At 50.0% G+C, this 26,469-nt stretch overlaps 2 protein-coding genes across 6 annotated transcripts in view; one reads left to right on the top strand and one right to left on the bottom strand.

Annotated features, from left to right (window-relative positions):
- Positions 1 to 402: 402 nt before the first annotated feature.
- On the top strand, positions 403 to 9,153 carry GTF3C5 (general transcription factor IIIC subunit 5). Of its 2 annotated transcripts, XM_080630915.1 has the most exons (11): positions 403 to 553; positions 960 to 1,182; positions 1,418 to 1,616; positions 2,711 to 2,906; positions 3,264 to 3,368; positions 3,920 to 4,034; positions 4,685 to 4,765; positions 5,323 to 5,420; positions 6,089 to 6,171; positions 7,195 to 7,337; positions 7,842 to 9,133. In XM_080630915.1, exons 1-11 carry the CDS (start codon positions 404 to 406, stop codon positions 7,994 to 7,996), a joined length of 1,548 nt encoding a protein of 515 aa, XP_080487041.1. In that variant the 5' UTR covers position 403; the 3' UTR covers positions 7,997 to 9,133. The 2 variants fall into 2 exon arrangements, with proteins under 2 accessions (XP_080487041.1, XP_080487042.1); XM_080630916.1 differs by lacking the exons at positions 403 to 553; positions 960 to 1,182; positions 1,418 to 1,616 and adding an exon at positions 1,963 to 2,157 and having other exon boundaries at positions 7,842 to 9,153.
- Positions 9,154 to 10,999: 1,846 nt separating this feature from the next.
- The window catches only part of RALGDS (ral guanine nucleotide dissociation stimulator), a 54,682-nt gene continuing 39,212 nt past the window's right edge, over positions 11,000 to 26,469 (bottom strand). For 2 of the 4 annotated variants that reach the window (XM_080630905.1, XM_080630903.1), the window contains exons 2-18: positions 18,502 to 18,612; positions 17,791 to 17,984; positions 17,335 to 17,409; positions 16,939 to 17,132; positions 16,408 to 16,529; positions 16,037 to 16,252; positions 15,816 to 15,919; positions 15,410 to 15,494; positions 14,633 to 14,710; positions 14,449 to 14,535; positions 14,132 to 14,164; positions 13,770 to 13,891; positions 13,511 to 13,606; positions 13,146 to 13,347; positions 12,567 to 12,926; positions 12,308 to 12,422; positions 11,000 to 12,125 (exon numbers count right to left, since the gene is read on the bottom strand). In XM_080630905.1, coding sequence (XP_080487031.1) covers positions 11,950 to 12,125; positions 12,308 to 12,422; positions 12,567 to 12,926; positions 13,146 to 13,347; positions 13,511 to 13,606; positions 13,770 to 13,891; positions 14,132 to 14,164; positions 14,449 to 14,535; positions 14,633 to 14,710; positions 15,410 to 15,494; positions 15,816 to 15,919; positions 16,037 to 16,252; positions 16,408 to 16,529; positions 16,939 to 17,132; positions 17,335 to 17,409; positions 17,791 to 17,984; positions 18,502 to 18,612 — 2,370 coding nt within the window. In that variant the 3' untranslated portion in view covers positions 11,000 to 11,949. The remainder of the gene's footprint in view (positions 12,126 to 12,307; positions 12,423 to 12,566; positions 12,927 to 13,145; positions 13,348 to 13,510; positions 13,607 to 13,769; positions 13,892 to 14,131; positions 14,165 to 14,448; positions 14,536 to 14,632; positions 14,711 to 15,409; positions 15,495 to 15,815; positions 15,920 to 16,036; positions 16,253 to 16,407; positions 16,530 to 16,938; positions 17,133 to 17,334; positions 17,410 to 17,790; positions 17,985 to 18,501; positions 18,613 to 26,469) is intronic. The other 2 variants (XM_080630904.1, XM_080630906.1) reach the window with 2 other exon arrangements.

Here is a 26,469-nt window from a genome sequence, read left to right on the forward strand (position 1 = left end):
TTAATCCAGTCCTGTCCTCTCAATATCCCTAAGTCACCATCAACATCCATGCTAATTACAAACAGCTCTTAGATAATTACAGTGGTAATATATATGAACGCAAACCAATTGGTGAACTATCACCATACGTGCACACCAATCAGCTCAGAAGCCCAAAGGGGGCTAAAAAAAAGCCAACGCAGGATGTTGTGACGCAGAGGTTTATGGGCAGAGGCCAGACTGGGGAACTCCGGCTCTGAGCGCGAGCAGAGGAGGAGCCTGAATCCGGCAGCGTTCGCTCCCGCACCAACCACTCCCGTCGGGACCGCCCCGGCCCCGCGCCGCCGCTGTAGGAACCGTCCTGCGGCGGAACTTTTGTTCTGGGGTCAGGAACGACTGCCGGGAGCAACTCGGGCGGGGAACGATGGCGGAGTGGGGATGGTTGGGAGAGTCGGGCTCGCCCGTGCTGGAGCTGCCCCGCACGCCGCGGCTGGTGTGCGTGGAATACCCGGGGCTGGTGCGGGACGTCGGCGCCATGCTGCGGACGCTGGGAGGAGAGCAGGGGGTGTCGCGGGTGAGGGGACCCCGGGGAGGGTGGAGGTGATCCGGGTGGACGGTCTGTGGGGTAGGGAGGCCAGCCCGGGGCTGGGGAGGGGCTGGGAGTGGGGGACGGCAGGGAGCCGCCCCTTGCTGGATCGCTCTGTCCGACTGTCCGGGCGCTGCATATGCCCGCGCAGGCTTCACGCGTGGCTCTGGGGTGACGCCGCTCGTCTGCACGGCTGCTGCCCGCGAGAGAGGAGGCGGGAGGTGCCAGCCAGCGCAGGAGCGGCTGCGCGTCCACCCGGAGCGCTGCCGGTCCTAGTGTGGCGGCGATTCCTGCCCCTGAGGCGGTGTGAGGGGCGGGGCTGGTGCCAGAGGCCCGAGGAGATGGGCTGTGCAGGTGCGATGCTGACAGAGAGTGTGCCTGGCCTTGCTGACAGATCTATGCGGACCCCGCCAAAAGGCTGGAGCTGTATTTCCGCCCCAAGGACCCCTACTGCCATCCCGTATGTGCCAATCGCTTCCCCACCTCCACCCTGCTGCTGAAGGTGAAGAGGAGGACCAAGAAGAAGCAGCAGTTGGATACCAAAGAACAAATCCAGCCTGAAGTCCAGTTTGAAATGGAAATTCTTGGGACTGTTGTGACTGTTTACAAATTTCAAGGTAGTACTAGGGTTTGTGTCCACGTGGCTTAAAGTATGTCTGATGGGAAAGAGAAGTATTTCCCTTTAAACAATTCAGGACTGAAAGGAAAATCAAGTGTCCTGTTGTTATAGCCTACTTGCTGTGTAAACCTTTGCATAAACTTATGAGACTCCTGCTTATGTAAGTTGAGTGTTGTGAGAAATACTGTCATTCACAATTAACTTTACAATGTTTTAACTTCTGTTTCTCACAGGAATGTCTGATTTCCAGTACCTGGCAATGCACTCTGACTCTAATGGAAAACAAACTTCCATGTACAACAAAGTCCTAATGCTCAAACCAGAGAAGGAAGAATTTTTCAATAGAGAGTTACCACTCTACATCCCACCACCAATTTTCTCACGTCTGGACACTCCCATTGACTATTTTTATCGGCCAGATATACAACACCGGTTAGTGCCTTTTCTCACAATGTAGCATATAGCTGTGTTGGTTCTAGAATGGACAGGTAGTGAAATGATTTGCTGGTTTGATATATACTTCTACTTGAGGTATAGCCACTTGAAGATGCCTCCAATCCATTCTGACTTCACTGTTACTATAGGATCTCTGCTCTCAAAGCATCAGAGCAGAACTAAATACATAATTCATGTATTTCTCCTGTTTAAGCTGATGCCTTAATCTGTTTTACCCCTCTTGATTTGGCACAGCAGAAGGAGGCACTCTTCAGAAACTGCCTGGACAGCAGAAACCCCAGCAAAAGTCCATTTGAGGACTTGCCAGGTGAGGGGAGCTGGTGATCTGGGGAAGATGACGGCCTCCCCCAGCATGCTCCTGGAAGTACAGCATGCAGTGAGCCCGGCTTTTTGCCTGCTTCCAGCGTGCTGGAGCCAAGGGGGAGTGTGCAGGAGTCAATGCCATGTGTTCCTGTGACCGTGCTCACTGGACCTGTTCCCTCTTGGTCACCAGTTGGTTTTGCCAGAAGAACAATCTGTGAGCTCTCCCACAAGAAACGTCTTTTGGTTTCTCACCGGGGTCCTTCACTGGCACTTAAAAAAAAAAAAAAATATATATATATATATCTCTTAACTGCGTTTCCATTTTGCCTGGTCTATGTACCTACCAAGCTGCAGTAGCTACAGAGGAGCAAATGCAGAGTGTGAAGCCTTTTGTGCTGCCAGTGCATTTCATACAGAGCAGTGGGGTAACTCCCCAAGAGTATTCTGCCAGGTAGTGCAGAGACCTCTGTCATTGTGCAAGTATATGTAGTTTTCGTGTTGTTTTGCAGGTGTTTTCTTTCCTTCTCTTTTTTTTTTTTTTTTTTAATTTAAGCTTTCCTCAGTGGTGTCACAAGATTCTTTTATGGCACCAGTATGTGATAGGGAGGTGGGGTGAAAGACAAACTGACCCATTGCTCACTCAACTGAGTCCCTTCTCTTCCAAAATCTTGAGCACAAGCTTCCATTTTCGCATGTTTGCTGTGAGGGCCCTAGGTCTGTGTGTGCCGCAGGCAAAAAGCAGACCTGATCCTTTCCCTGTTTCTTAGGGAAGGATACAACAATCCCCAGGTGTCTGGTGAGAACCTGATTGGCCTCAGCAGGGCCCGTCGCCCACACAATGCTATCTTTGTGAACTTTGATGACAAAGAGGTCCCCGCTAAACCACTGGATGCTGCTGTACAGACCTGGAAGAAAGTGTGCACAAATCCTGTAGATAAAAAGGTGGAGGAAGAGCTGAGAAAGGTACGTACTTGCCTTACTCCTGGGCTGAGCGCTGTACTGCAGCATACTGTGAAGGAAGAAACTGCATGCAGCCATTTTTTCTGACTTCCCTAAAAATTCTTGGTGATTGTAACTGACTGATACAGCAAGTTTCAGTAGACACCACTGATACTGCTGTGTTCAGTTCAGTTGTGCAGGTCAAGATTTAAATATGTTTTTTCAGCCAGCTCACATGAAGTTCCCTTTCTTGCCACTAGTTCTTGCATTACGATTTTGGTAGCCAAAGACCCCAGCACAGAAAAAAGTCCACTTGGAAAGCTGAACTGCCATTGGTAACTCACTTCCCACTGTTCCATGATTGTTTTTGTATTATTTTAGCTCTTTGAAGTCCGCCCTGTCTGGTCTCGGAATGCAGTGAAAGCCAATATCAGTGTCCACCCAGACAAGCTGAAACTTCTTTTGCCATATTTGGCCTATTACATGGTAAGTCTGTATATTTGCCCTTGTGCCTGTCTGAGGCTGCTAGGAGGCAGAGCAGGGAAGCATCAGCTGGGTGTTCCTGGCTCTTTAGCATTTTTTGAGGCCCTACCACCAAAGTACCTGTGCTTAATCTTATGTGAAGAGAATGCTGGAAGGAAAGCCTAGCTTCTGAACAGAAGTTAAAGCCATGGAGGATTCAGAAACTGTTCGCGCTATTGGTTCTAATCAGCTCTGCAGTTCAGTCAGGCACTCAAATCGACTTCATCTGGCATAGATAGCAGATTTTTTCCAAGCGAACACTTTATTGTGACCTTGCAAGTCAGTTTATAAAAGCACACAAATATTTGTGCTTCGATGCATTGATTGACTGAGTTTCAGTAGATAAATATATATTGTTGTGGCAAGTGAGGAAAGATCTGGTAAAAGAAATAACCTTTGGAAAATGAGGGGAAATACCAAAATTTTTTAAGATCCTCTGCAACACTATACTGAAGAAATTATGCAACACTGTCCTGGTTTTTTGTAACCATCTTCCCCTATGTGTGTTTATGCAGTTAACAGGTCCTTGGAGAAGCCTATGGGTTAGGTTTGGGTATGACCCCAGAAAACACCCTGAAGCAAAGATTTATCAAGTACTGGACTTCCGAATTCGCTGTGGAATGAAATACGGTAAAAAGTCCCAACCCACAGAGATGCTCTCTCTGCTTTCTGATTAATCCTGATAGTACTTTTCTTTTTACTTGTTTTTCACACTCTTTTGCCATATTTCTGCTCTGGTGAAGGTGATTCCTTTTAAGCTTATTGCTCACTGTAGTGATTCCATATATTCTTTAATACATTTATTTTATAGTCGGCAATAGTCTTTCCTCATTTGACACATTCCAAACTCAGTGGACTGACTGTATAGTCAGCTGGCTGACTTTCCTCCTCCATGTACTCAAATCCCAAGTGGATGTAGCAGACCATCTTCCCTCTCACTCAGGGGAGGCACTGAGCAATACGTTCTGTTACTTACCTAGTAGCTTTTCCTCGAGGAACTCAGGAAGGACCTCATCTTGTGTGGGATGCTCAGTCTCAGACCTTTCTGAGGTCAGTCCATGGCAGAGCTAGCATTCAGTCATTGCCATCACATCACATCTCCCAATCTAAATGGTTTTATAGATGTGATGGCTCTCCTATCCCCACCTTCCTAAAATCACGGTAGCCCAAGGACCACCCTGCCTTTCGCACACCAGCCCACCACTTCTGTTACTGAGCTAGGGATATTCTGCAGCGTGCTTACCGTCTGTTCATTATTGGCTTTCTCTTTTCTCTTCTAGGTTATGCCTCTAATGACATGCCTGTGAAAGCAAAACGCAGTACATATAACTACAATTTGCCCATCACAGTCAAGAAGCCTGGTATGCTGTGCCTGCAGAAGGGCTTTCTGACTGTTTTGTTTGTTTAGTCCATCCTAGTGCCAGGTGGTGAAGGGTCTTGCTGTGTTCTACCTGAGCCAAAACTGGAGCTTTATTTCTGGTTATAATGTGGTGTTGCTGTTAAGCCAGTAGAAGAATCTCCTTCTGGGAAGTGTTGTGAGAGTCTTGGGTGCATGTCTGGCTGAGCCACAGTATCTGGTAGCAGACAAGGGAGTTCTGCCAGCAATACTGAGGGAATTCAGCATTCACTTCTGTTCAGTGATAGTGCAGAGTGAGGGGAGAGGTTTCTGTTTTCTTTGTCAAGGAACAGTAGAAGAGGTTAAAATTCTGAACAAGTGTGCTATGGAAAAAGCCATCAAACTTGCCGCCTTTCCTGCACCTGTCTAGAAATGTCTTTGAAGACTGAGTAACACGTGCTCAGTTGCTGCCTTGGTCTGGTTTTTGCTGACCAGCAAAGTTGAGTCAGCATAGAGAAATGATAATACAATGTCACAGGATGAAGATGTCCCTAATTAGGACTCTCTTTTTTCGTCTTTCAGTAAGTCACACAGTCAGTGTACATGATCTGAAACAGGGGCTTGGTGCATCCAGTGCCCCTGGTGCAAAAAAGACTGCCACCAGCAGGTATAAACTGAAGGCAAGTATTACTCTCTTTAACAAGAATCTTGCAATAACTTAGTGAAAAAGTGTTGTTTACCATTTTGTCAGTCAGTGAGGGAATAGTTGTGGGTGAATTGATGTCCTCAGATTTCCTGGGGAGCTGCTAGTTATACACATCACTACAGAATTTCACCTGCTGTGCACTGAATGTATTTCTGCAAGATGGCATTGGTACTCTCAGCCCTAGTCTTAGATGATGCCATGAGCATTTTGTTTCAATTGATAAAACTGGTACTTTGTGAGCAGCGAAATGCAAAAAATGGCCATGTATTTATCAGGTTGTCCTACAAAATACAGAACTGCAAAATAAATATTTAACCAGTAGTCTTTTATTCTTTGCTTTTTGTTAGAGTGAAACCTGTGACCCACTGTTAAACAGTAACAGGCTGCATAGCTGCAGTTTGAGATGAAATGTGTTCTCTGCAGAACTGTGCTGTTGTGACTATTGCTGCAGTGAAATTTTGTTGCATTCCTCATTCAGCTTTATCTTTTCTCATATGCAGCCCTGTGCCTTGGAACTGATTTGCATTGGAAGTGCCTTGTTCTTGATTAAGCCCACTGGAAGTACTGATCAGTTATGCCAAAGTTGTCCTGTTGCACCATAAAAATGCACATTAATCTTTTCTCCTTCTTTCCTTCTCTTAGGAATCCATTTATATTTTCCAAGAAGGAGCCTTACCCCCTTATCGGCAGATGTTCTACCAGCTCTGTGATTTGAATGTGGAAAGGTATTGTACACTGGCAGCTGAGTCTTCTGTTAGAGCTGGATTTCAAAGCCAGCATACAATCATAAAAGGGTGTGGACTGGAAAGGACCTTAAGATCTAGTTCCTCTAGCTCCAGCCTCCCTGTCATGGGAAGGGACACCTCCCACTAGACCAGGTTGTCCAAGCCCTATCCAACCTGGCCTTAAACACTGCCAGGGATGGAGCATTCACAACCACCTTGGGCAGCCTGTGTCAGCACCTCAGCACTCGCAGTAGAGAAGTTCGTCCTTATATCTAACCTGAACTTCCCCTTTTCAGTTTAAAACCCATCACCCCTTGTCCTATCACTACAGTCCCTGATAGAGAGTCCCTCCCCACCATCCTTGTAGCCCTCTCCGGGTACTGGAAGCTGCTCTGAGGTCTCCACACAGCTGCTCTTCTCCAGGCTGAACAGCCCCGATTTTGTCAACCTGTCTTTAAACAGGAGGTGCTCCAGCCCCTGATCATCCCTGTGGCCTCCTCTGGACTTGCTCCAACAGCTCCATGTCTTTCTTATGGGAGGACACCAGAACTGCACCCAGTGCTGCAAGTGGGGTCTTACGAGAGCAGAGCAGAGGGGGCAGGATCACCTCCTCCACCCTGCTGGTCACACTCCTTTTGATGCTGATCAGGACACGGGTAGTGCTCAAGTGCACACTGAAGCGACTCATGTTCACTTTCTCATAAACCAGCATACCCAAGTCCTTCTCCTCAGCCTGCTCTGAATCACTTCTCCACCCAGCCTGTAGCTGTGCCTGGGATTGTCCCTATTGTTCATAGCCAGTCCATTCCCTTCTCTCAACCATCGACTTGAGAGGTGTTTAGCTTCATTAAAATAGAACAGACTTTTCACACATGAGCTTCCTGTCTCATGTGACAATTACCCGAGTAAATATGCTATTCCAGCTCAATGAAATAAAAGGAAAGTAAGCCATAACCTGCCTCATTTGAAGCCTGTATCTGAAAGTAGAAGGCTAACATTTCCTTCTCTTTTGCTGCTTTTTAGGCTACAGAAAATCATCCATCGTAATGATGGCACAGAGTCAGAATGCACAGAGCGGGATGGGTGGTGCATTCCAAAGACTAGCGATGAGCTGCGAGATACCATGTCTCTGATGATAAAGCAGATAATCAGATCCACACGACCTGGTAGGGATGCTTCTGAAAATCAAAGTGTATTACTATCTTACTGCCTACTACTACTACTGGGAATAGCTGGAAGTAAAGGTCTGTTTCATCTTCCCAGTGTCACAGCCTTCAGGTTTTAAATGTCTTTGCACAGTGAAAATCAAGATCCTATGCTTAATGATGTATCTGCTGGTGGCATTTTACTTTTTATTGATGTTATTAATCAAACAACAAGCAAGGAAATTATTTTTGCATGCTGAGCCAAAGCAGTATCCCAGTGAGAGAGATCAGAATCAGCTGGGAGAAGAGGCACAGCACGGCAGATCTGCCGGTGTTCTGCTAGCATTTCTGGAGTATGGAAACAGATTGCTTTGGGCTTAATCAAACTCAATTAAGATGTGAAATAGTAGCTGTGCCCCTCCAGGCTCTGCCTTCCTCTCACGTTTTAAGAACTCTACTGCAGATGCCCGCAAGTTTCGCTCAGAGAGGCATCACGGTGTCTTTCTTCCTTTCTTCCCAATTAAGCTCTTTTCTCAAATAAAAGAAGCAGTGGAGATAGTGAAGAGCAGCTTGCGTATGAGTCTGCAGAGGATGAGGATGATGAAGAGGAGGAAGAGGACTTCAAGCCTTCTGATGGGAGTGAAAATGAAATGGAGACTGAAATTCTGGACTATGTGTGAATTCAGTGAGCAGTCTGGCTGCTGTTGGCCCCTGAGAGCTGAGGGTTCAGCAACCATGCCCAGGATGTGGGAAAGCAGAACTTGTACTAAGAGGATGATGAGCTCTCTGCACTAACTGCAGTGCTTGCTGATGGCTGTCATTCATTCTTGATGTGAGGGAGCATTACCTGTATTTTCATAACTGATGGCTAATAAGTCCTCAAGTAAAGCTCAACAAACTCCTAAGACAGAGGCCAGAATCCAAACCAGCTGGTAATATACCGGAAGAGAGGAGAAGTCGCATACCTAAATGTTTCCACGTGTAGGAAGTGCACTTTAACTGGCTTGGTGTCCACGTGGAAAACAGGAAACATACACGAGGAAGGAGCACTCTGGTCTTACTGGAGTCCCCAAGGCAGGTACTGCCCTTCTGCTTGTCTAAGGGGAATGAAAATCCTGGGCCATGACTTGAGCATCAGACCTCACTGGTAATCTTGGAAATAAAGCCAGCAGGAAAGAACACTTTCCGGCAGTAAGTAACTCCTTTGTACAATATGTAGTGTATGTTGTCCTCACAAGCCAGCGTGCTTCTAAAGCCAGTTTTGACTTCTCCAGTAGTTAGCAGAGACAGAAGGAAGCAGGCAATGGAGCAGAGCTTCAGGTCCACGGAGGCTGGCCACTTGTTAGTGTGCCACTGCCAGCTGGATTGGTACCACCCTATCACAGAAATTAAGGATCTGCTGGCATTTTTGGAGTCTTGTGTGTTACGAGCACAAGGTTTCTCATTAGTTGCCAATAACACACTCTACTGCATGTTCAGTGTGTTTTGAGACTCTTGTGCTTGTGTGAGGCTTCTCAACGCTGCAGCTTTTTTATGTGCTCTGGAGTTTTGTTGGACTGAGCTATTTCCTTATGTTTGGCTTCCAGCCCCCAAAAGCAACATCTGCAGGGCTTTCACACTTAGCTGTGCTGCTGGGTATCCAGCATATGTATTTATGTATGCGTCTGTCCCCATAGAAGCTCCATTTGAGGACTCAGGTGTGTGCTCACCATGGCTCGCTGGGAGATCCTGTGTTTTGCTTTGTGCTTCTACCTCAGGGTAGCACAGGCTGCAGGTGTAGGTACAAAGGCATTGTTATGGCTTTAAGACTTTGGGGGGGGGGGCCTGCACATCTGTTTTTCTGTCTAGGGGTGCCTCCAGCCAAGGTAAGGTGTAGATCCTGCCAATGTGGGAATTCTGAGGCACAAGTAGCTGTGCAATGGACTTACGCTTGTCGGTGCAGTGCATCACAGCACTAAGAAGAAAAGGAGAGATGCAGTGGACGTAGTGCTGCCATGTAAGAATATGTGCTCAGATATTAGCAAGCACCACGAGTAAACATTCTTGGAAACGCTAAGAAAAACACAGGCTTCCTATGAACAGGAGGCCCAAAGCCAAAGGAGCCAGCAGTCACTTGTGCCAGAGTTCATTTAGTTTCCTGACATTTTCAAAATTACCCTGTATTGGAAGGCTGTAGCAGTTTGGATGTTTAATTCTGCCTGAGCAGCTAACAGCATTACCAGCCCTGAATGTACAATACAATCCTTTCATTTCCAAAAGCTTAGGCCTTAAATGGATCTACATAGCCACAGGCACAGCAAAATTCTTGATCATGCTGCTGCATCCTTAATATCCATGCTCTGAATCAACACACTATCCAAGTAATATCCACTGCTGTTTGTGCAGTTATACAAGATAAACATGCTGGCCATGCTAGGAAATGAGCCCTTTGAAATGAGCTCATTGCCTCAAACCAAGGCAGACCACTGTATCTAAACCATAAGGACCAACTGCTGCATTTGCTCTTAAAGGTATTGCTTATATTGAAAGGACATCCAGTAAATTGGACGCAACCAGAAAATGGAAAAGTCCCAACAACTCACAGGTTCAAATGAATAGGTTTCATTTGAAAATCAGGTATTGGTCCCTCAAAAAGCCTGTATCTTACTTCAAAATAAAGCTCAGCTCAGCTGAGTTAATGTAAGGTAGTAACCACCTTCCCCCCAGTTAGGCCTACTCTTCTTTCTCCAGGAACATGCCAGCAATTTAGGGAAGGAAGACAGGACAAGCTCTGCCCTGGGACAGAGATGTTCAAACATCAGTATTTTACTGCAAAGATTAATTACATTGCTGTGTACAAGTCACACTGGGGAGTGTGCTCCTTCACTGAAGTGGTACAAAATACATAAGGTACAGCCAGTCCCTCCAATCACACTGGGCTGCTGGGGGACACTAGTGGTAGGGGGACCAGCATGGCCCCAGGGTGGGCAGGAGCTGGCAGCATAGAGCAGAGGGAGGACCCTGGGTGCTGGTGCCCAAGGGCTGGGTTTTGAGCAGGGTGGGAGGCAGGAGGCTGTCCCTGTGTCAGGGACCCATGGGCTCCCATCATGTGCAGAGATGTGCAATGCCACCCAAGGGGATAGAGGGCTGGGAGAACTCACTGCCAGCAGCCCTGGCCCCTGGAGTGTGGCCATGCAGCCTTGCTGCATCCCCAGGCACTGCCCAGGCCCCTCTCCTACAGAAGAGGTGCTGCAACCCCCAGGAGCATGGACAGAGGGAAATGGGAACAATACACTGGAAGGAAGCACGCTGAAAGGAAAAAAATTAAAAAGACATGGAGGCAGGAGTAAAAAATGGTCCCCTTTTGGTTAGTGTTTCTACAGCGATTAAAACAAGCATCTCTGCTCCTGCTTGGATGGCAGAAAAACAAGGGAGGGGGTGGCCAACAGTGTCTGCACCCCGTGAGCATGATAGAGCGACTCTGCTGCTATCACTGTCCCTCCAGGCATCCCTAAATACCAGGGTGTGGAGAGGGAGTGGACTGCAGGGCAGGGGGAGGCTGGATTAGTAAAATGTACAAGTTTGACTCTTCTATTTACAACCAATAAATATTGGGGGGGGGGAATCAGTAAACTATTCTGTTTTATACAAAAGAAGTCTCAGTGCTGCTTCTCCCATGGTCAGTGTTTGAAAAAGTCTGGTTGGAGCCCAAGGCGAGTGGCACTTTCTGTGGGCAGCAGCCAGGGCACCAGGAGCTCTGGCTCCTCACCTGCCCATCCAGACCCGAGGTCCCTATTTACACAAGTTCAAACAGAATTTTGCTCTCCTCCTTGTGGGCTGGCAGCACTTGGGGCACAGCCCAAAGCTTCCCCCGATGGCAGAAGAGACACTGGCGTTTGATCTTTGGTGCAAGTTTGAACATGGTCTGTGAAAGTCCAGCTGAGGACATGCTGGACTGGGGAGAGAAGAGAGACCATGCAGGCTTTCAGTTGTTGAGAGTATGAGGCACCCAATCCATCATGGCATGGACACAGCCCCCATCCACAGGGCTCCAAGCATCGGTGCATCCTTTCCAGCTCACTTCCCAGACCAGGGCATCCACAGCTTCTCCCAAAGGAATGACAGGCAGAGAAGTGTGGCAATAGTGATGCCAGTTATCCCGGGGAGGAAGGACATGGAGGTAAAACGACGCCAGGAAAGTTGGGAAAAAGAGCACCCCACCATGTGCTTGTGCTCTGCTCCTTGCAAATGGCCCCTCTTGTGAGTCACTACTCCCTGGCTTGCTCGGACACAAGGCACCTATGGCAGAGGCAGCTCCAGCTAAGGGCTGCCCAGTGGCTGGGCTGGACTAGTGTCACACCAGACAGGAGGGGAAGAAAAACAGAGTGAGGGAGAGAGGGAGAGAGAGAGAAAGAGAGAGAAGTCCCCACCCTGCTGTCTTCCTGTGCAGAAACAAGGACCCAACTGAAATGGGCCGAGGTCAACACCGGCTGCCAAAGTGCCCGGCTCTTGGTGCAGGAGGGCGATGCAGCGGGACCCATGGGAAAGGGTCACTGCTCTTGCTGTGCTAGGCAGCACAAGGACCGGCTGCAGCCAAGGCCGGATCAGCATGCCCCCAAGGCCCTGCTGGTGATGGGTGACAGTGGGGCTGAGGCTAGAAGATGCCTTTGGCGATCTTCAGGCCTTTCTGCTTCATCCTGGGCAGGGTGGAGCTGGAGCCATGCTTGATCTTCACTCCCTTGGAGAAGCCCCTCTTCTTGAGCACAAAGTCATAGTTGGCAGCAGAGTTCATGGCATAGAAGACATTGGCATTGTCAGGGATCTTCAGCTCTGGAAATGACCAAGGATGGGGGTCAGTTGGGTACCCTTTCCCTGAAGAGGGAGCAGAGTAGGGCTGAGAGCTGTCCCCGGGTACTGACACTTCCAAGTCCAGCTTCCAAGCCAGGCTGCAGGGCTGCATGGCTGGCTGGGGATACAGACCCCAGGAAAGCGCCCACACCCCAGCAACACACCTCTCTCCTCTGAGATGATCTGGACGAGCTCATAGTCTTCTGGCCGGTCCCCATCCAAGTTGTGTTTCGCCATGGCCTTGCGAATAACAACTGGGGTCTTATCCTGGCTCGTCACCTGTGAGCAGAGAACATTATTAACCTAAGGGTGCAAAACACTGCAAAGCCTGTCACTATGGCCTACCCCCAAAATGGGCCCTGCCCACAACCAAGTGGAGTGAGCCACCCCTTCCTGGCATCACCACACATGCCCCGCACTAACCAGGATGCTCTTGTACATGTTGCCGTTGTCCACAGCCAGGCTGACACGGATGATGCAACAGTCATCGACCTGCTGGTTGTAGAGGGGCAGCGAGAGGGAGGAATAGCTGGAGATGCCAGAGACTGAGCGCTTGTGGGTACGGGAGGCTGTCACTGGCGTGGAGGAGACCGAAGAGGATGAGGCACTGCTGGAGCCTGAGCCAATGCCTGATGTGTCCAGGGAGGAGAGGGACGTGGATTCCCAGAACTGGAGGGCAGGGAGGAGAGGGGATGCGGAGGACACAGCGGGTTTAACTTCTCCATTGGCCACAGACAGGGCGTACCAGCGCTGGGGGAGGGAGGCCAGAGGAATCTCACTGACCTGTGACAATAGGGGACTGACATGACTACAGCCACCAGAGGTGCGAGAGCCTTGCCATTCCACTGGATCAGCAAAGGGGAGGGGCCTCCCTCACCCTAGCAGGTCAGAAACAACCCCTGGGAACCCCCCAGACCCAGTGCCAGCACCAGTGCTGGGGCAGTTCCCACACAATGGCCACACCTGCCTCCAGAGGCCCGGACCCCATGAGCTGCCCCGTACCTTCTTCTCCTGGCAGTCGGGGGACTCGGGGATGAAGCTGATGTTGATCTCCTCCACATCGGAGCTGCTGGAGCCAGCGGAGGTGACGCTCACTGAGTCAGTGGCATCCCCGCTGCACAGGTACTGTCCACACTTGAGCTGATCGAAGGATTTTGAGTGGGAGCTGCTGCTGCCGCAGGGCTCAGTGCTTGGTGGCTGCCGGCTGCCAGGAGAGATGCAAGGCAGGTGAGAATGGGGCAGAGCAGGTGTGCATTTGGCTGGCAGGACAGCAGCCACCCCAGCCTGGCTCCCTGCAATGCTCAGCCAGAGATGCCCCACACTGGCCCGTCTCCACTCTGCATCCTGCTGGGGACAAGCAGACTCACTCGCTCCATCGCTTGATGATGCCTGTGTTTTTCTTTGCTTTCAACGTGTTGCTGGCTGACTCTGACAGTGGCTCAATCTCACATGACAGCCCGTAGCTAGGAGGGGAAAGATGAGGGTTTGAGGTCTCCATGCTGCCATGGCTGTGGAGAGGCAGCGCAGACACTGGAGCATGGGGCAGCTGCTGCTCATTAGCTGGAGGAGACCAGTGGTGGGACCTCCCCATGCACCAGCATGGCCTTAGTCCCCTATCACACTCACCTCTCAGCCTCACTGAGCCGCTCCAAGCTGTGGAACCAGTCCACGAACTGGTCCTCCTGCGTGAAGCTGTAGTTGTTGCAGGCTGACTGAAGCAGCTTGATCTGAGCAATGACTTCGAACTCCTGCAGTAAATAGAGGCCATGAGATCAGATCTGTTTGCCAGCCACAGTCTTCTCCAAAACAGGCCAGCCCCATGTACGGAGGCAGATGTAAAGGACCAGAATCCTTCTCCCCAGAAATGAAGCCATGACAGCAAAACAGGAGAGGGATCGACCCTGAAGAAGACTGGCATAGCCTGGGCTAGCACCAAGTCAGCCTCCTCCTTCCACCCTGCTGTGCTGCAGATCAGGAAAAGCTCTCACCTTCCTTCTCTTCTCAAAGTTGATCAGCCCACCCTGGAAAAGAGTGAGCCAAATGTCAGCGTGCAGCAGGCAGAAAAATACTGCTCTCATCCCTCCCTGCCACTACAGTGCCTGTGTCCCTGCCGAGGGGCAGTGTGAGACTGGCCCATTTCCATGTGCTGACAGAGGTGGATGTGCAGTGTTGAATACAGGATGTGCAGGGTGCAGTGTCAGATGTAGGATGCATAGGGAACAAGCCCTCCTTTCATCAGCCAAGCCTCTGAGGTGGCTGTGTGGAGAAAGGAGAGGAAGGGGAGAACAGAGATGGAGGGACATACATCCAGGAAATCCTTCATGGCAGTGTCAAGCATCACCAGGTCCGTGAGGAAGGTGCCAAGGTAGGGAATGGTGCCCTGCATCACACCCTGTGGGGACAGAAGGGACAGCAAGGTCAGCAGAGAGCTGGGACCAGCCTGAGCAGCCACCAGGGAGGGGGTACAGGGGCACCTGTGTCAGACTCACCATTTCTCTCTGCTGCTGCTGCCGCTTCTGAGCCCTCTTTGGGTTGATCTCCAAGGTGGCAAATTTGGATGTGCCCTCCTGGATGGTGGGGAGAGGTGGGGATCAACACGGGTGGGAAATTGCACTAATAGATGAGCTAAAATTCACACCTGCTTTTATTTGTACAACCTTCCTTGTAGAGGAAAAGAGGGATGAAGGGAAGGGGAAGAAATCAAACCTGAGATTTTTCATGGCTCACAGAGAGGAGCAGCTTAGTGAACAGGAACTGTTGCTCCCATTTCCAGCTCTGTATAAACCTTCTCAATGGAATGGTTTGTTCCTTTTCGCATTTTGTGTCCTCTCAGCCCCCAAACTGTGAAGCTGCAGAGAGGCTCCAATGGGAAGAAGGACAGTTTTGCTGCATCCTTCCACAGACCCTACAACCCCACTGGACATCAAGAGGATTTCACACTGTGCTGTTAAAATGCAGCTGCTTCCAGGGAGAAGCTGTCACCTGATGCACTGGATCCTATCCCACTGCTTATCTCTGCTTGCTGGATATTTCTCTGCAAGCTGCAGACAATGTTGACTTTTTGGTGGAGAAGCAGAAAGCCCAGCCTAGTCCAAAACTCCTGCCTGCTCCCCAGACCCAGCACACCCTGCCTGTACTCCCGCCTGACACCCCAGCAGCGCTGACAAGGCTTTATCCTACTGACTGGAACACTGCAGAAACTTGTGCTGGCACCAGCCTGAGCTCCATGCCAAAGACAGACAGATGTGGATGCCACTTCCCCATACCTTAATGAGAAGCTCCCGGCTCAGCGAGTGGTTGTTCTCATCGGAGAAGATCTCTGAGAGCTCATGGAAAGTGCGGAAGCTCTCCCTGCTCAGGGGAAAAGTCAGCAGTGCTGTCACAATCGGTCTCCTCCTCTGCTCACCCAAATGACCCCAGCTCTGCTCATAGCTCTAGAAGGGCTTTGCTGTTTGTGGGCTACTGCAAGGTGTTTCACATGGAAAGGAGGTCATAACACTTTTATCTCCTCCCTGACCCCTTACACTGGTCCCTGTGTTTTGGGCACACTACAAGAAGCAATGCTGGAGCTGAGATGATCCCATCTACATATTCAAGGACCACAGCAGACACAGCATAACCTGCCCCCTGAAACCTCCCAGCGGCCACATGAACCCAGCAGGTGCTCCTTACCGTAGGACCTCATCCCAGGTCTTCTTCAGCCGGTGAACAGCGTTGCACTGCAGAGCCGAGAGAATGGCTCGGAGGGAGGAGAAGTTCTTCAGGATGCGGCACTCCTGGGGCGGACAAGGAGATGACAGGACTCAGCATTAAAGAAAGCTCAGAGATCTGCTGGGATTCATGCACTGCAAAACCTCAGCCCTTGGGCCGAGAGAGACAGTAAGCTGTCCTACCCGAGCCACTTCGATCCACCGCTCCACCACTTTAGCCCTCTGCTGTGGCTTCAGGGACCGGTCTCCAAGACATGTGGCAATGACACAGTTGGCCACACTATTAAACTGCGAGACCGTGGCACGGATGGTGGGTGCCAGGTGTTCTTTGCCCTTCTTGTCTCGTTGGGACCAGATGCAGCCCAGACAGTGGTAAGGCACCACTTTCTTAAACAGCTCCTGGAAGATAAAGGCATGGAGATGGGTGTCTGCTTTTCCTGGGAAAAGAACAAGCCAGGAGGAAGAGATGGCTGGAAGGAGACAGGCCTGTGCCCAGAGTTGCAGGTATCAGGCAGGCAAAGCACCATTGACCTAGCTGTTGGATGAATACTCACAGCATCCATCAGTGTGAACTGTTCTGCTACCATCTCTGGGGAGAAGGAGAAGAAATCCGGCTTCCCGTCCCTGACCCCGTTCTCTTCCACCAGCTGAAAGGTGCAGCCACTGTGGTCCACAGCTGTGAGAGATGGTGTGAAGCTGAGCACCACAGTGCTGACAGGAGCTGGGGCCCATGCTGAACCACCTCAGCCCCCTGTGGACACCCATATCCCACCACCTGGGCTCTTAATTCCCATCTGGCTTCACACCACGATAAACGAGGCTCAGATAAAAGCATAGTCATTTTAAGCCTGGACACAAGTATCTGCAGAGGCTTAAGGGCAGATAAGCTAATCCATTTAGAAATCCCACTTCTGGTGCAGTTGGATTAGCTTCCCGGTGTACCTTCATGTCAACACAGGCAGGGTTTACGGGGGTTCAGCCATGTGGCAAGACCCGAGGTTTTGGAGACCCTTAATGCCAACCAGTAGCACTATCTCCACCTGCAGCCCCAAACAGCCCCCTGCAAGCAGGAGAAGGACCCCCACCTTCTGCCTCGGACTCGCTCTGCTCTTGCTGCTGGAACTGGGCCAGCAGGATGCAGGCTCGGCGCTCCAGGTCTGAGCCAGGGATGTTGTGGCGCACATAAGAGATGAGCTGCTTGAGGCAGGCAAAGTCCGGAGGCTTGCGGAAGTCCTCCGAGTACTGGTCCAGCCAGGCACCCAGGATGGAGGAGATGGTGCTGCAGGGAGTGGGGGGGAAACACAGGCAAGCCTGTGTGAGAATCAGGTGCCAGGAGACAACCATGTGCACTCCTGTGAGCACCCCCATGAGCCTCAGGAGCACGTCTGGGACAAGAGGAATAACACATGCCTTTGAGCGAGAATCAAAGAGCTGTCACCAGAACTACCCATCTTGTTCACCCACAGTGCAGTCAGACTTACTTCTTCAGCTCCATCCTCTCATCCACAGCATGCCTGGCATGGTCCCCATTCACCTGCGCATGGAGTTTGCCGTACCTGGTGGGGCACAGCGTGGAAGTAGTGAGCATCCTTGAATCAGGTGCCTCTCAGTGCTGCCTCTTCTCCCTCCACATCACCCCCCCAGCTCTGCCAGGGGGTCAGGATGAACTTCCCAGGCACTGTCCTTGTTCCCCCCCTCTCTGCCACAGCCCCCATATTATGGGAATAGGGAAGCAGCCGGCACTGGCCACCTCACAGCAGGGTACCAGTTGGAAGGGCTCCCCCTTTCTGAGAGGTTGTGTTCTCCCTGCCCAGCCCCAAAACCTTCATGTTGATGGAACTGGGAGAAGCCCATCAGCCCTCTGAGGCGTGGCAGCAAAAGAAGCTGGGGCTCTCCTTGTTGAGGGGGCTGTGTTTTGGGGCTCAGGGCAGCCTCACCTGTTAAGCAGCAGATCCAGCACTTGCTTGGTGGTAGCAAAGGCCCGGTAAGTGCACAGGAAGATGGTGACATAGGTGGAGTCATTTCCCTTGAAGGCTGAGACCAGGTATTCTACCAGCTTCTCCAAGGTCCCGGCTTTTATTGTTCGTACCTTGCACGTCTCGTAGAGGTTTAAGGCTGACTCATTCTCAAACTGTGGGGACAGGATCAGAAGCCAGTAGACTGGGTGAAGACAGACACTTTCAGCTTCAAAAGACACTGTTCAGGTCTAGGCAGGGCCCAAGGACACCCTACACAGGGCCTGAGGCTCTCATGATTGGCCTGAGAAAGGGAAACCGAGTCTCTTCAGACACCAAATACCAGCAACACAGCTGAGAAAACTCGAGCATTTGGGAAATGCCAGGAAAGGCCTCAAGGTTGCCAAAATCTAGATGCAAATCAGAGTTGCCCTTTTTGCAAAATGGGCTTTAGATTGTTTCTCCCATGCCCCTTCCTGTAGGGCAGAGGCCAGCAGATGCTCCCATGCTACTGCTCCCAAGTAATTACATGATTCCCAGATAAGGCTTGGAAGGACCCCCCCAAGACAGGAGTGTTTGGGGGAGCAAGAAGAGGGCAAGACGTGTTGGTATCAACCCTGCAAAGCCCTGACTCTGGCAGGAAACATCTTTAAAACACCCTCTGGCAGGAGGCTGGTGAAGCCCCTAGCTTACCCCCAGCCATCGCTGCCCTTTGTTGGCTGTGTGATGGAGCTGCACTTTCCGAAGCGATATGCTGTAGATCACACCATCCTCCAGCTCTTCTCCAATCTCCTGTGTGGAGCTCTGCATGAAAGGATACGATACACCATGAAATAAGGAGAATAAAGTGTGGCAGAAATGCTCTTGCAGGCTCATATGAGGCATCCCAGCAAGCCAAAGGCAACGGCTGGCAGGCAGTGAGAGTCTCCCTCGCTACTCAGAAATGCAAACCAGGTGACAACTTTCTAGCCAGAATAAGCCTGGCCCACCTGAGCCTGCACACAGGCAGAGCCAGGACTTTGGGAAGCTGCTCCATGTCCCCTGATTCAGTGTCTCAACCCTCCCTAACTGCACTAGTGCCAATTACTGGCAGAACAAGGACCTCTCGCCAGGCAGTGAGGGAGCAGGTGGCAGCACATCCCTGCACCCAGCCCCAGCTGTTTCTCCCTCCCCAGGCCTTTGCCTTTCTCATAACATGACATTGCTGCTGGTCTGACCATATTCTCAGTAATCTGCCTTTGTGGAAACTGAGCACCTCAGCACACTTTGGTAATAATAACTGTCAAAGCAAGCTGCCCACAAGCTCTGGCAGTGCTGGCCAAGCATAGAAGGCAAGAAATCCAAAGGGGAACCTCAAAGCTGAGGGGAAACCCCAGGGAACCACATTGAGACGGGCTTGGGCACAGCAGAGACACGTCCCTGTACCTTTGGGGACAGGCACTTCTGGCCCACAGCCCGACCCAGCCACGAGGCTCACAGTTCTGCTCTGTGGAATGGAGAACATCTAAAATTTGGTGAGGAAAGAGGGGATGCTTCTTTGGGCAGGTGTCCAGGCATGCATGTTCCCTAGCCCCACATGTCAGCATGGGGCTTCATGGCAGCTCCAGCCCCACAAGGACTATCTGTTTCCCTCCTTCTCTCTAACCACGCTCTGATGAGTCAATGCCTCTGTTAAGAAGGATTTATCCAGATCCTTTTAAACACTGTGGGATCTCCCCTGCCCTCCATCCCCCATGTCAAATGGTGGGACACAGTGTAACATGCAGCAAAACCCCACTGCTCAAGCAATGCCTGGAAGCAGTAAGAGGTTAGCAGGGGGATGTGACCACATGCTGAGGTGCAGGGGCTCAGGAGCTCAGAGACAAGCCCTCCTGCATATCACAATGCAGCCAAAGGCTAGAGCCAGCCCACAGCTTTCCTTGAAATCTGCCTCTCAGGAGCACAAAAACCTCTGAGCAATGCAACCACACAAGGCTTTCCAGGGGAGATGCTCCCATGGAGCGACCCAGGACAGAGTCTCAAGAGCAGTGCTGTTCCCTGCAAAATATTATTCTCCCAGACTGTTCCCTGTGAACATGGGAACAGCTATACCCAAGGCCCCGGCTTCAGATGGCACTGCCCATCTCAAGAAACACTAAGCAGAAAGCACTGAACATGACTCCGAGCTGATGTATCAAACACGCACCTAACATGCTTTTCAACCACCATCTTATATCACTGCCATTGCAGCAGCGGTCACTGTGCTATTTTCACACCCTGCTCAAATCAAGTGCTTGTTATGAGCAAGGAATCAAGGCAGGGAACCACTGCCAGCTCAAAGACTAAGGGGAAAACTTTAAAAAGCTTGTTCATGGTTCTAATGAATGAGGACAGAGCCCTGGGCAGGGTTACTGGACTTCTCACTTTCTGCTGAACCTGCTCTTCTCATTTCACGCCAGACTATGGAGAGGTTTTGTCTGTTGAAGCTCAAGGGTTTGTAAAGCTCCTAACTCCACCTGTACTGCCATCATCAAATGTCTTTCCCTGGACTCACTGGCTTCCAGACCAACCCTGATAGCACCCGCACAAGGCAGCGGACACAGACGTCCTTGCAGACACCTGCGTTAGTCTCGTTCTATGCTCTGGGATAAATTATGGCATAAGTTTATGTTCAAGTATGAACAGGTCTGAATCTCAAGAATGGAAAAGGCACCCAGCAGCACACATGCCCTGCGCCCTCCTAGACAGCATGACATGAAAATACATCCCCCTCCTGCCTCCATAAATCTTCCAAAGTGATGATGCTGGCTGCTGGGGGTAGTGCAGCTCTAAGTCCAACCTTCCCCCAGCTTAGCTGGCCCAGGCCCAGGCAGGCTGGCAGCCCTGAGCCCCAGTGGCTGGCACCACACAGCCTGGACACCAATAGGGCCATGAACAAGCCCCTGAGCCCACCCTGACTCCCTGCTCCTCTGCAGCCCCATGTCACACCTGCGCTGGGAGCTCCACCAGAGCAGCCATCCAGGACATTGGCCCCAGTGTGGGAAGATGAAGCTGTTTAAAACACATCAGCAAGGGGAAGGTGACCTTGGTACACAGCTAAAGGCACTGGCAGCCAAGAGCACTGGGCTTCTCCTCCATCACCTCTCTTCTCCACCAAAAGCTCACAGGAACAAGGTGCTTCTATACCAGGTGAGTCCTCCTCCAACCCCATAAGGTACCTTAGCTGGGAACTGGAGGGACTGATGAGAAAGCTGCCAGCAATGCTAAAGCCTTGCACCCATTCTAAATCAATGCCCTACAGTGAAGGTACCTAACTTGAGCCCAAGTCAGCCAATTTGTCTTTCTTCCATCTATAGATGCTGTTTCCAGCAAAACTAAAGAAAAGCTGTGGAAACTCTTCCCAGTTTGCCCACAGAGACCACCAGATCCTGGTGTTCACAGCTATGTGCTGTCCTCCGTAAGTAACAGCAGTAGATGCCTCTTGAGCACACAAGCCCATTGCCCATGGGGCAGTGATAGAGAAGAGGGATCACTACCAACGATGCTTTACATCAGCTCTCCTGGGGTCTCTCCCAGGTTTTATCACCCAGCCTGCAGATCAGCCCTACTCTGTGTGTCTTTCAGTTATGCTGACTTCGGTCTGAAGGAAAGCTCTGGGTCCAGCAGGACCAGCAGTCTCTCAGAAAAGAGATTTGGCTGGGCAGTTATAAACTCCAGACACAAACATCCAAGAAAAATCAGATGCTTTAGGGATGCAATTAAATTAATAAAGAAATTAAATCATATAGGAAGATAAAATGTCCTTGGATCAATCCATGAATCACTGGCAGCTGCTACGCAACTACAGTGGAAAGTATTGCCACAACTGCACAGGGGTTTTCACTGTGTTTCATGTCATATGCAGAGGATACACCCAATTTTTACACGTGTAGAAGCAAAATTCATTTCCTTCCCATATTCAAGATTGTCAAATTCATTCATTTTTTGTCTTGCTGACTTACGTGATATCCTTCAAAGTTCCCCCTTTGCAAACCACACATGAAGTACTGCAGTTTCGCAACGGTCTCTAGCCAGGCTTATGCCAAGAGCCAGGCAAGCTGCTACACTGGCAAATTTTAAAATTTGGCTATTTATATCCTATGTGAGCTTCCTTTTTCCTACGGCCGCTTCTCCAAGATGCTGATTGTGCATTCTGCACATGTTGGTTAAAAACCAAGGAAGCAAAAGCCAGCAGCAGGGTGGAGCCAGTGAAGTCCTGCTTAGCACCTGCACTGAATATGCATGCTTCTCCCTTCGGAGATGAGGAGACACTGGGTGGGAGCAGGGCTGGGAGGGAAAAAAAACCTTGACCTGTGTCTTATGTGCATGCCAGCCACCAAGAACACTGCAATCCTAAGTATGGCACTCACACCAGGATTTCCAGCAAGTTAAACAAAGATGAACATCTTCAAAACAGTCTTTAAAGAGCTCTGACAGACAAATGCTGGTAAATATTACTGCAACAGCTGCTGCTCCCCATTGCCTGCTCTACACATCTGCTGGAGTTTTCTGCTCCTCACCAAAGAAGGGAACGTGAGTCAGGGCTCAGCCAGCACAACCACAGCCCAGCATACAGTGGTTCAACTTGAATAACTAAGCACCACACCATAGCAGAGGTCCCTTCTGCTTACTGCATCACGTTGGTAGAAGAGAGACATCCAACAGGCCCAGAGAGCTCTTGGCTCAGCTACAATGAGATTCAGCAAAGCTTTTCTGTGAAAGCACTAGCTTTGAGCACGTTGATGGTTATGGCTGTTGCAGAAGTGACTCAGCACCCCAGAAAGTGTGATCCAATGCATTTCAAGATGGGCACCAAAAAAGGGAAGACATAGGTAATGAACATTTGAGCATGATTTCTCTAGTTCAGTGTGCAATCCTGCTCCTCTCCATAGAGCAGGAAGAAGGCCTCTTAATGGAGGGGCACAAGAAAAAAATGCATGTTTAACACAGGATCAGACACCCAATTCTGCAGAGTGGAAGCTTTTGCAGAAGCAGCTGTAAGTGAACTCTGCAAGAGTTCATCCCTTGAAACATGAAACAGGAGGTCAGCACCTGATGGCTTGCCTGGTTTTAGGCTGCCTCTTCCAACTGCAGATAGCCCTGGGCTGCATGAGCAGCCTCACACAGTTCAAAACCTTTGTGACTACACCAGGGAGGAATTCCTACTCTCTACACTCTGGTGAATGCTCTAGTACATGGTGTGGTATCAAACCATATCTTCATGCTGAGGTTTAATAATGAGCTCTAAGACGTAGACAAGGTTCATGAGCCTGGATAAAGGGCTATGGTGTGAGGGATCCTCGCAGAGGCCAGGCAGAGAGCAGCAGGGAATCTGCCTTTGTCTCTTCTTGCTAGCTGAAGAAAGGGGAAAAATGCAAAAGCCGAACAGCAAAGCAAAATATTGGCTAGGGATCTACATTTTGGAAAGTGCTTTAGGTCAGTCACAAAGATGGCTTTAGTAAGACAGGAACAAAGTACAGGATTAAGCACGAGCATGACAACACCCCTGTGTGTTACACACAGACAATTATCCAACAATTACCAGGTCTTCAGATCTCTGATCTATGTCTTGGGTTAGCACGCTAGCCTTCAAAGACACAAACCAATGAACTGTTATTGGAAAGAGGTATTAATTTCAGCACACACGGAAGAGGGAAAACTGCTTAAAGTGCTTTTACTAATGCTCCCTGGATGACAGCTGGTTTAAAGATCAAGATATTCATGTTACTCTGTTCCCTTTCAGCCGGGCTACACAAAATGCCTCTTCTATAGTCAGGTATAACACAGCACACAGAGTATCTCTGCACTGTGATTTCAAAGAGCCACTATCAGCCACAGAGAGAAGCAGATGCTAACCCTGTCCATGGGAAGCTGGGGACCTGCACTTCCTGGGAATTGACATTGTCGCTGGCTAACAAGACAAGGCAGAGCTGAACCTGGGAGACATCACCAGGAGCTTCTCATTGAAGCTCCGCATTTGCACAAGTTTGAAAGGACTTGAAGAAAGCTGGGAAAGCCGGAAACAGAAAGCGGGGAGTTAGTCTTTACAGCCCTCAGACCCTTCTCATAATAAGCCCTTTCCACTGGCAAGGGGAAAAAAACCACCTCCACCAAGGACCACGCCCTCCATGGCTGACACAAGCCCAAGGTAACTTTCATTACACTCTTGGGAGCAAAATTCGGAACCCAAGCATCACATAGCAGTGACTTTGGGGCCTCTTACATAAACTGTAGCACACAACATTATGTAAAAGGAAATAGGAAAAATATCACCCCCGTCTAGTGAAAGGAAAACAGCTGCAGTTCCGTGAACCAAAGATAAAGACTGCAAAAGCAGAAGTACCCTCCGTCCTACACATCCCAAAATAAGCACACACAGCACAAGATTTCCTCACAGGGACTTTCAGGCAAAAAGCCCCGCGGTGGACGTTCCCCTACAGCTCCACCAGTGGGGATCGTTCATCTGTGCCTCACCCTTGTCAGCAGTTTCCTTCCCCTAGCCACACTCAGAAAAGCTACAGACACTACCCAAAGCTGGCACGGAAACTGCAAAATATCCCCTGTGTTCAGGAAGAAGAAAGGTGCCCCATGCTGGTGCCTGCTTACCCCAGCACTCTTGCTATTCCAAACACCATCCCAGCAATGACCATAGCGACACTGGGGTGCAGTGGTTTTCTCTAGCCAACACTGGCCTCAGGCAAGTTGATCTCCCATTGCCTCCTTTCTCCTTGAGCCATGTTCCCATTGCCGCTGATGGAACTCAAGTTTTCTGCCACAGCTCAGCTGCACCCAGCCCCTCCTGGGCACTGCTCCCTTCACAGAGACGCCAGGCAGATAGACATGGTTCCTTTGGGTTTTCAACACTCTGCCATCCTGCCTGCCTGCTCAGAGCTGCCTCAAACCAGAACTAATTCCAACAGCGCATTAAAACATAGTGACAATGGTGGAAACACAAAAAGAATAGAAAAAGGGCCAGAAGCTAAACTGAAACCCACTGTGAAAAGGGGGTGGTTTTGCTGAGACACCAGGACAGTAGTAATAGCCAAGAGCCTGATCTCACCCCATCAGCTGCTGGGCTCTGCAGCTGGGCTTTCCTGACACCCTGAGCACTCGCTCTCTGCTTCAGCTGTTTCAGCAGGGAAAGCTGCACCTGCGGAGAACAGCCCTGGAACTGAGCATCACCCAGCATCACACACTCACAGGGAGCAGGATGGGACACAGGAATGGAACACATCATCCTGTATCTGCCTGTTGTGGGGATTTTACAGCTTCTCCCTGGGGTCTGGGGCTGCCCCAGAACAACAGCAAGTTCTAACCCAGAGGGGTAAGAAACAATGTTCAAAGGCAGCCTCCTCCATCCTTGTAGCTTGAAGAAGAGAAAACAGCAGTTGGTTACAAAGGCATCTTGTCACCTGCATGCAGTGAGTCAGTGGCTGGAGTGAGGATTAGGAGCTCAGTGACCAGGTCCAGAGACAAGACAGAGGAGATACATAGGATTCCTCACCCATTTGCTTTTCTTTTGCTTTTAAAGAAAACTAAGAGCCTTCCCATATGCAGAAACATTTTTTTCTCTTTTTATGGTCAAGAGTCAAAGATCTGCAAAGATGCTCTGTCCCACTCTGGCCTTCAAGGGGCCTGATCTTGCCCCTTATGCATGAGGTGATGTAGGTGCTAGAGGATTAGCCTTGCTAGGGGGATGCCCCAGAGAAAAGCAAACTTCATCTGTAACTGGCAGTGCCAGAGATAACGGCTTAACTCCAAACCCTGTGCTTCCTACACCCAGGAGTATAGAAGACCACCAACACCTCTACCTAGATGTTTTTTCCCTATGTGAAAACACTACCAAAGCAGGACTTCTCTCACGTTTCCTACCAGGCAACCTGCTGGGATGGGCCCCCCTCAGATGAAAACCGAGTGCAGCAGGTTTTGCTTCCCCTCTAAGTTGATGGAAATAAGATCCTTCTGACACAGCAGTTCTAGCTCTTGCTCCACAGTCCTTAGCTTTGTGTTCGTGATCACCCTGGTGTGTGTTTTGGTGTCATCCATGCTCAGTGCCAACGCCTACAGAGTCAGGCTTGCATACAAGGGACACAGCTAACCTTCGCTTACAGAGCAACAGCCCCACTAAACTTGCCCAGAGCCTGGAGAGTAATTGCTGGAAGTGAAACCAGAATGACATGCCTGATGAAAACCAGTGCATAAAAAAATATAATACATATTGCTCTGTAAGGTTAAATAAAGATTGAGTGTCTCATAGTAAGTCATTTCTGCTCAGAACAAAGGTCCATATTTCACCAAAACAGAACAGAAATATCTGAAAAAACCCACAACAGAAACAAGTACAAAAATGGATTATTTGTGTGTGTGTACAGTAGCACCTATAAGTTACATGCAACATGACAGCTATATAGTGCCTTGCTCAAACACGAAGAAAAGCAGGGTGTGTGTCCCAAAGAGGACGTAGTTCAAGTGTACCTGGTCTAAAGTTACTCTATGGATTCCACTGCTGAAACAGGGCACTTCTGCACCATCTGTGTTATTTCTGCAGCAAAAACTGCCATATGTATTTGGAAAGGGAAGGCAATCAGGTTGGCATTCAGAGCCGATGTACCCTTAAACCGATCGGAATGGTCACTCCTGAGA

This window comes from Psittacula echo (genome assembly GCF_963264785.1).
Source record: "Psittacula echo genome assembly, chromosome: 16".
Taxonomy (NCBI): Eukaryota; Metazoa; Chordata; class Aves; order Psittaciformes; family Psittacidae; genus Psittacula; species Psittacula echo.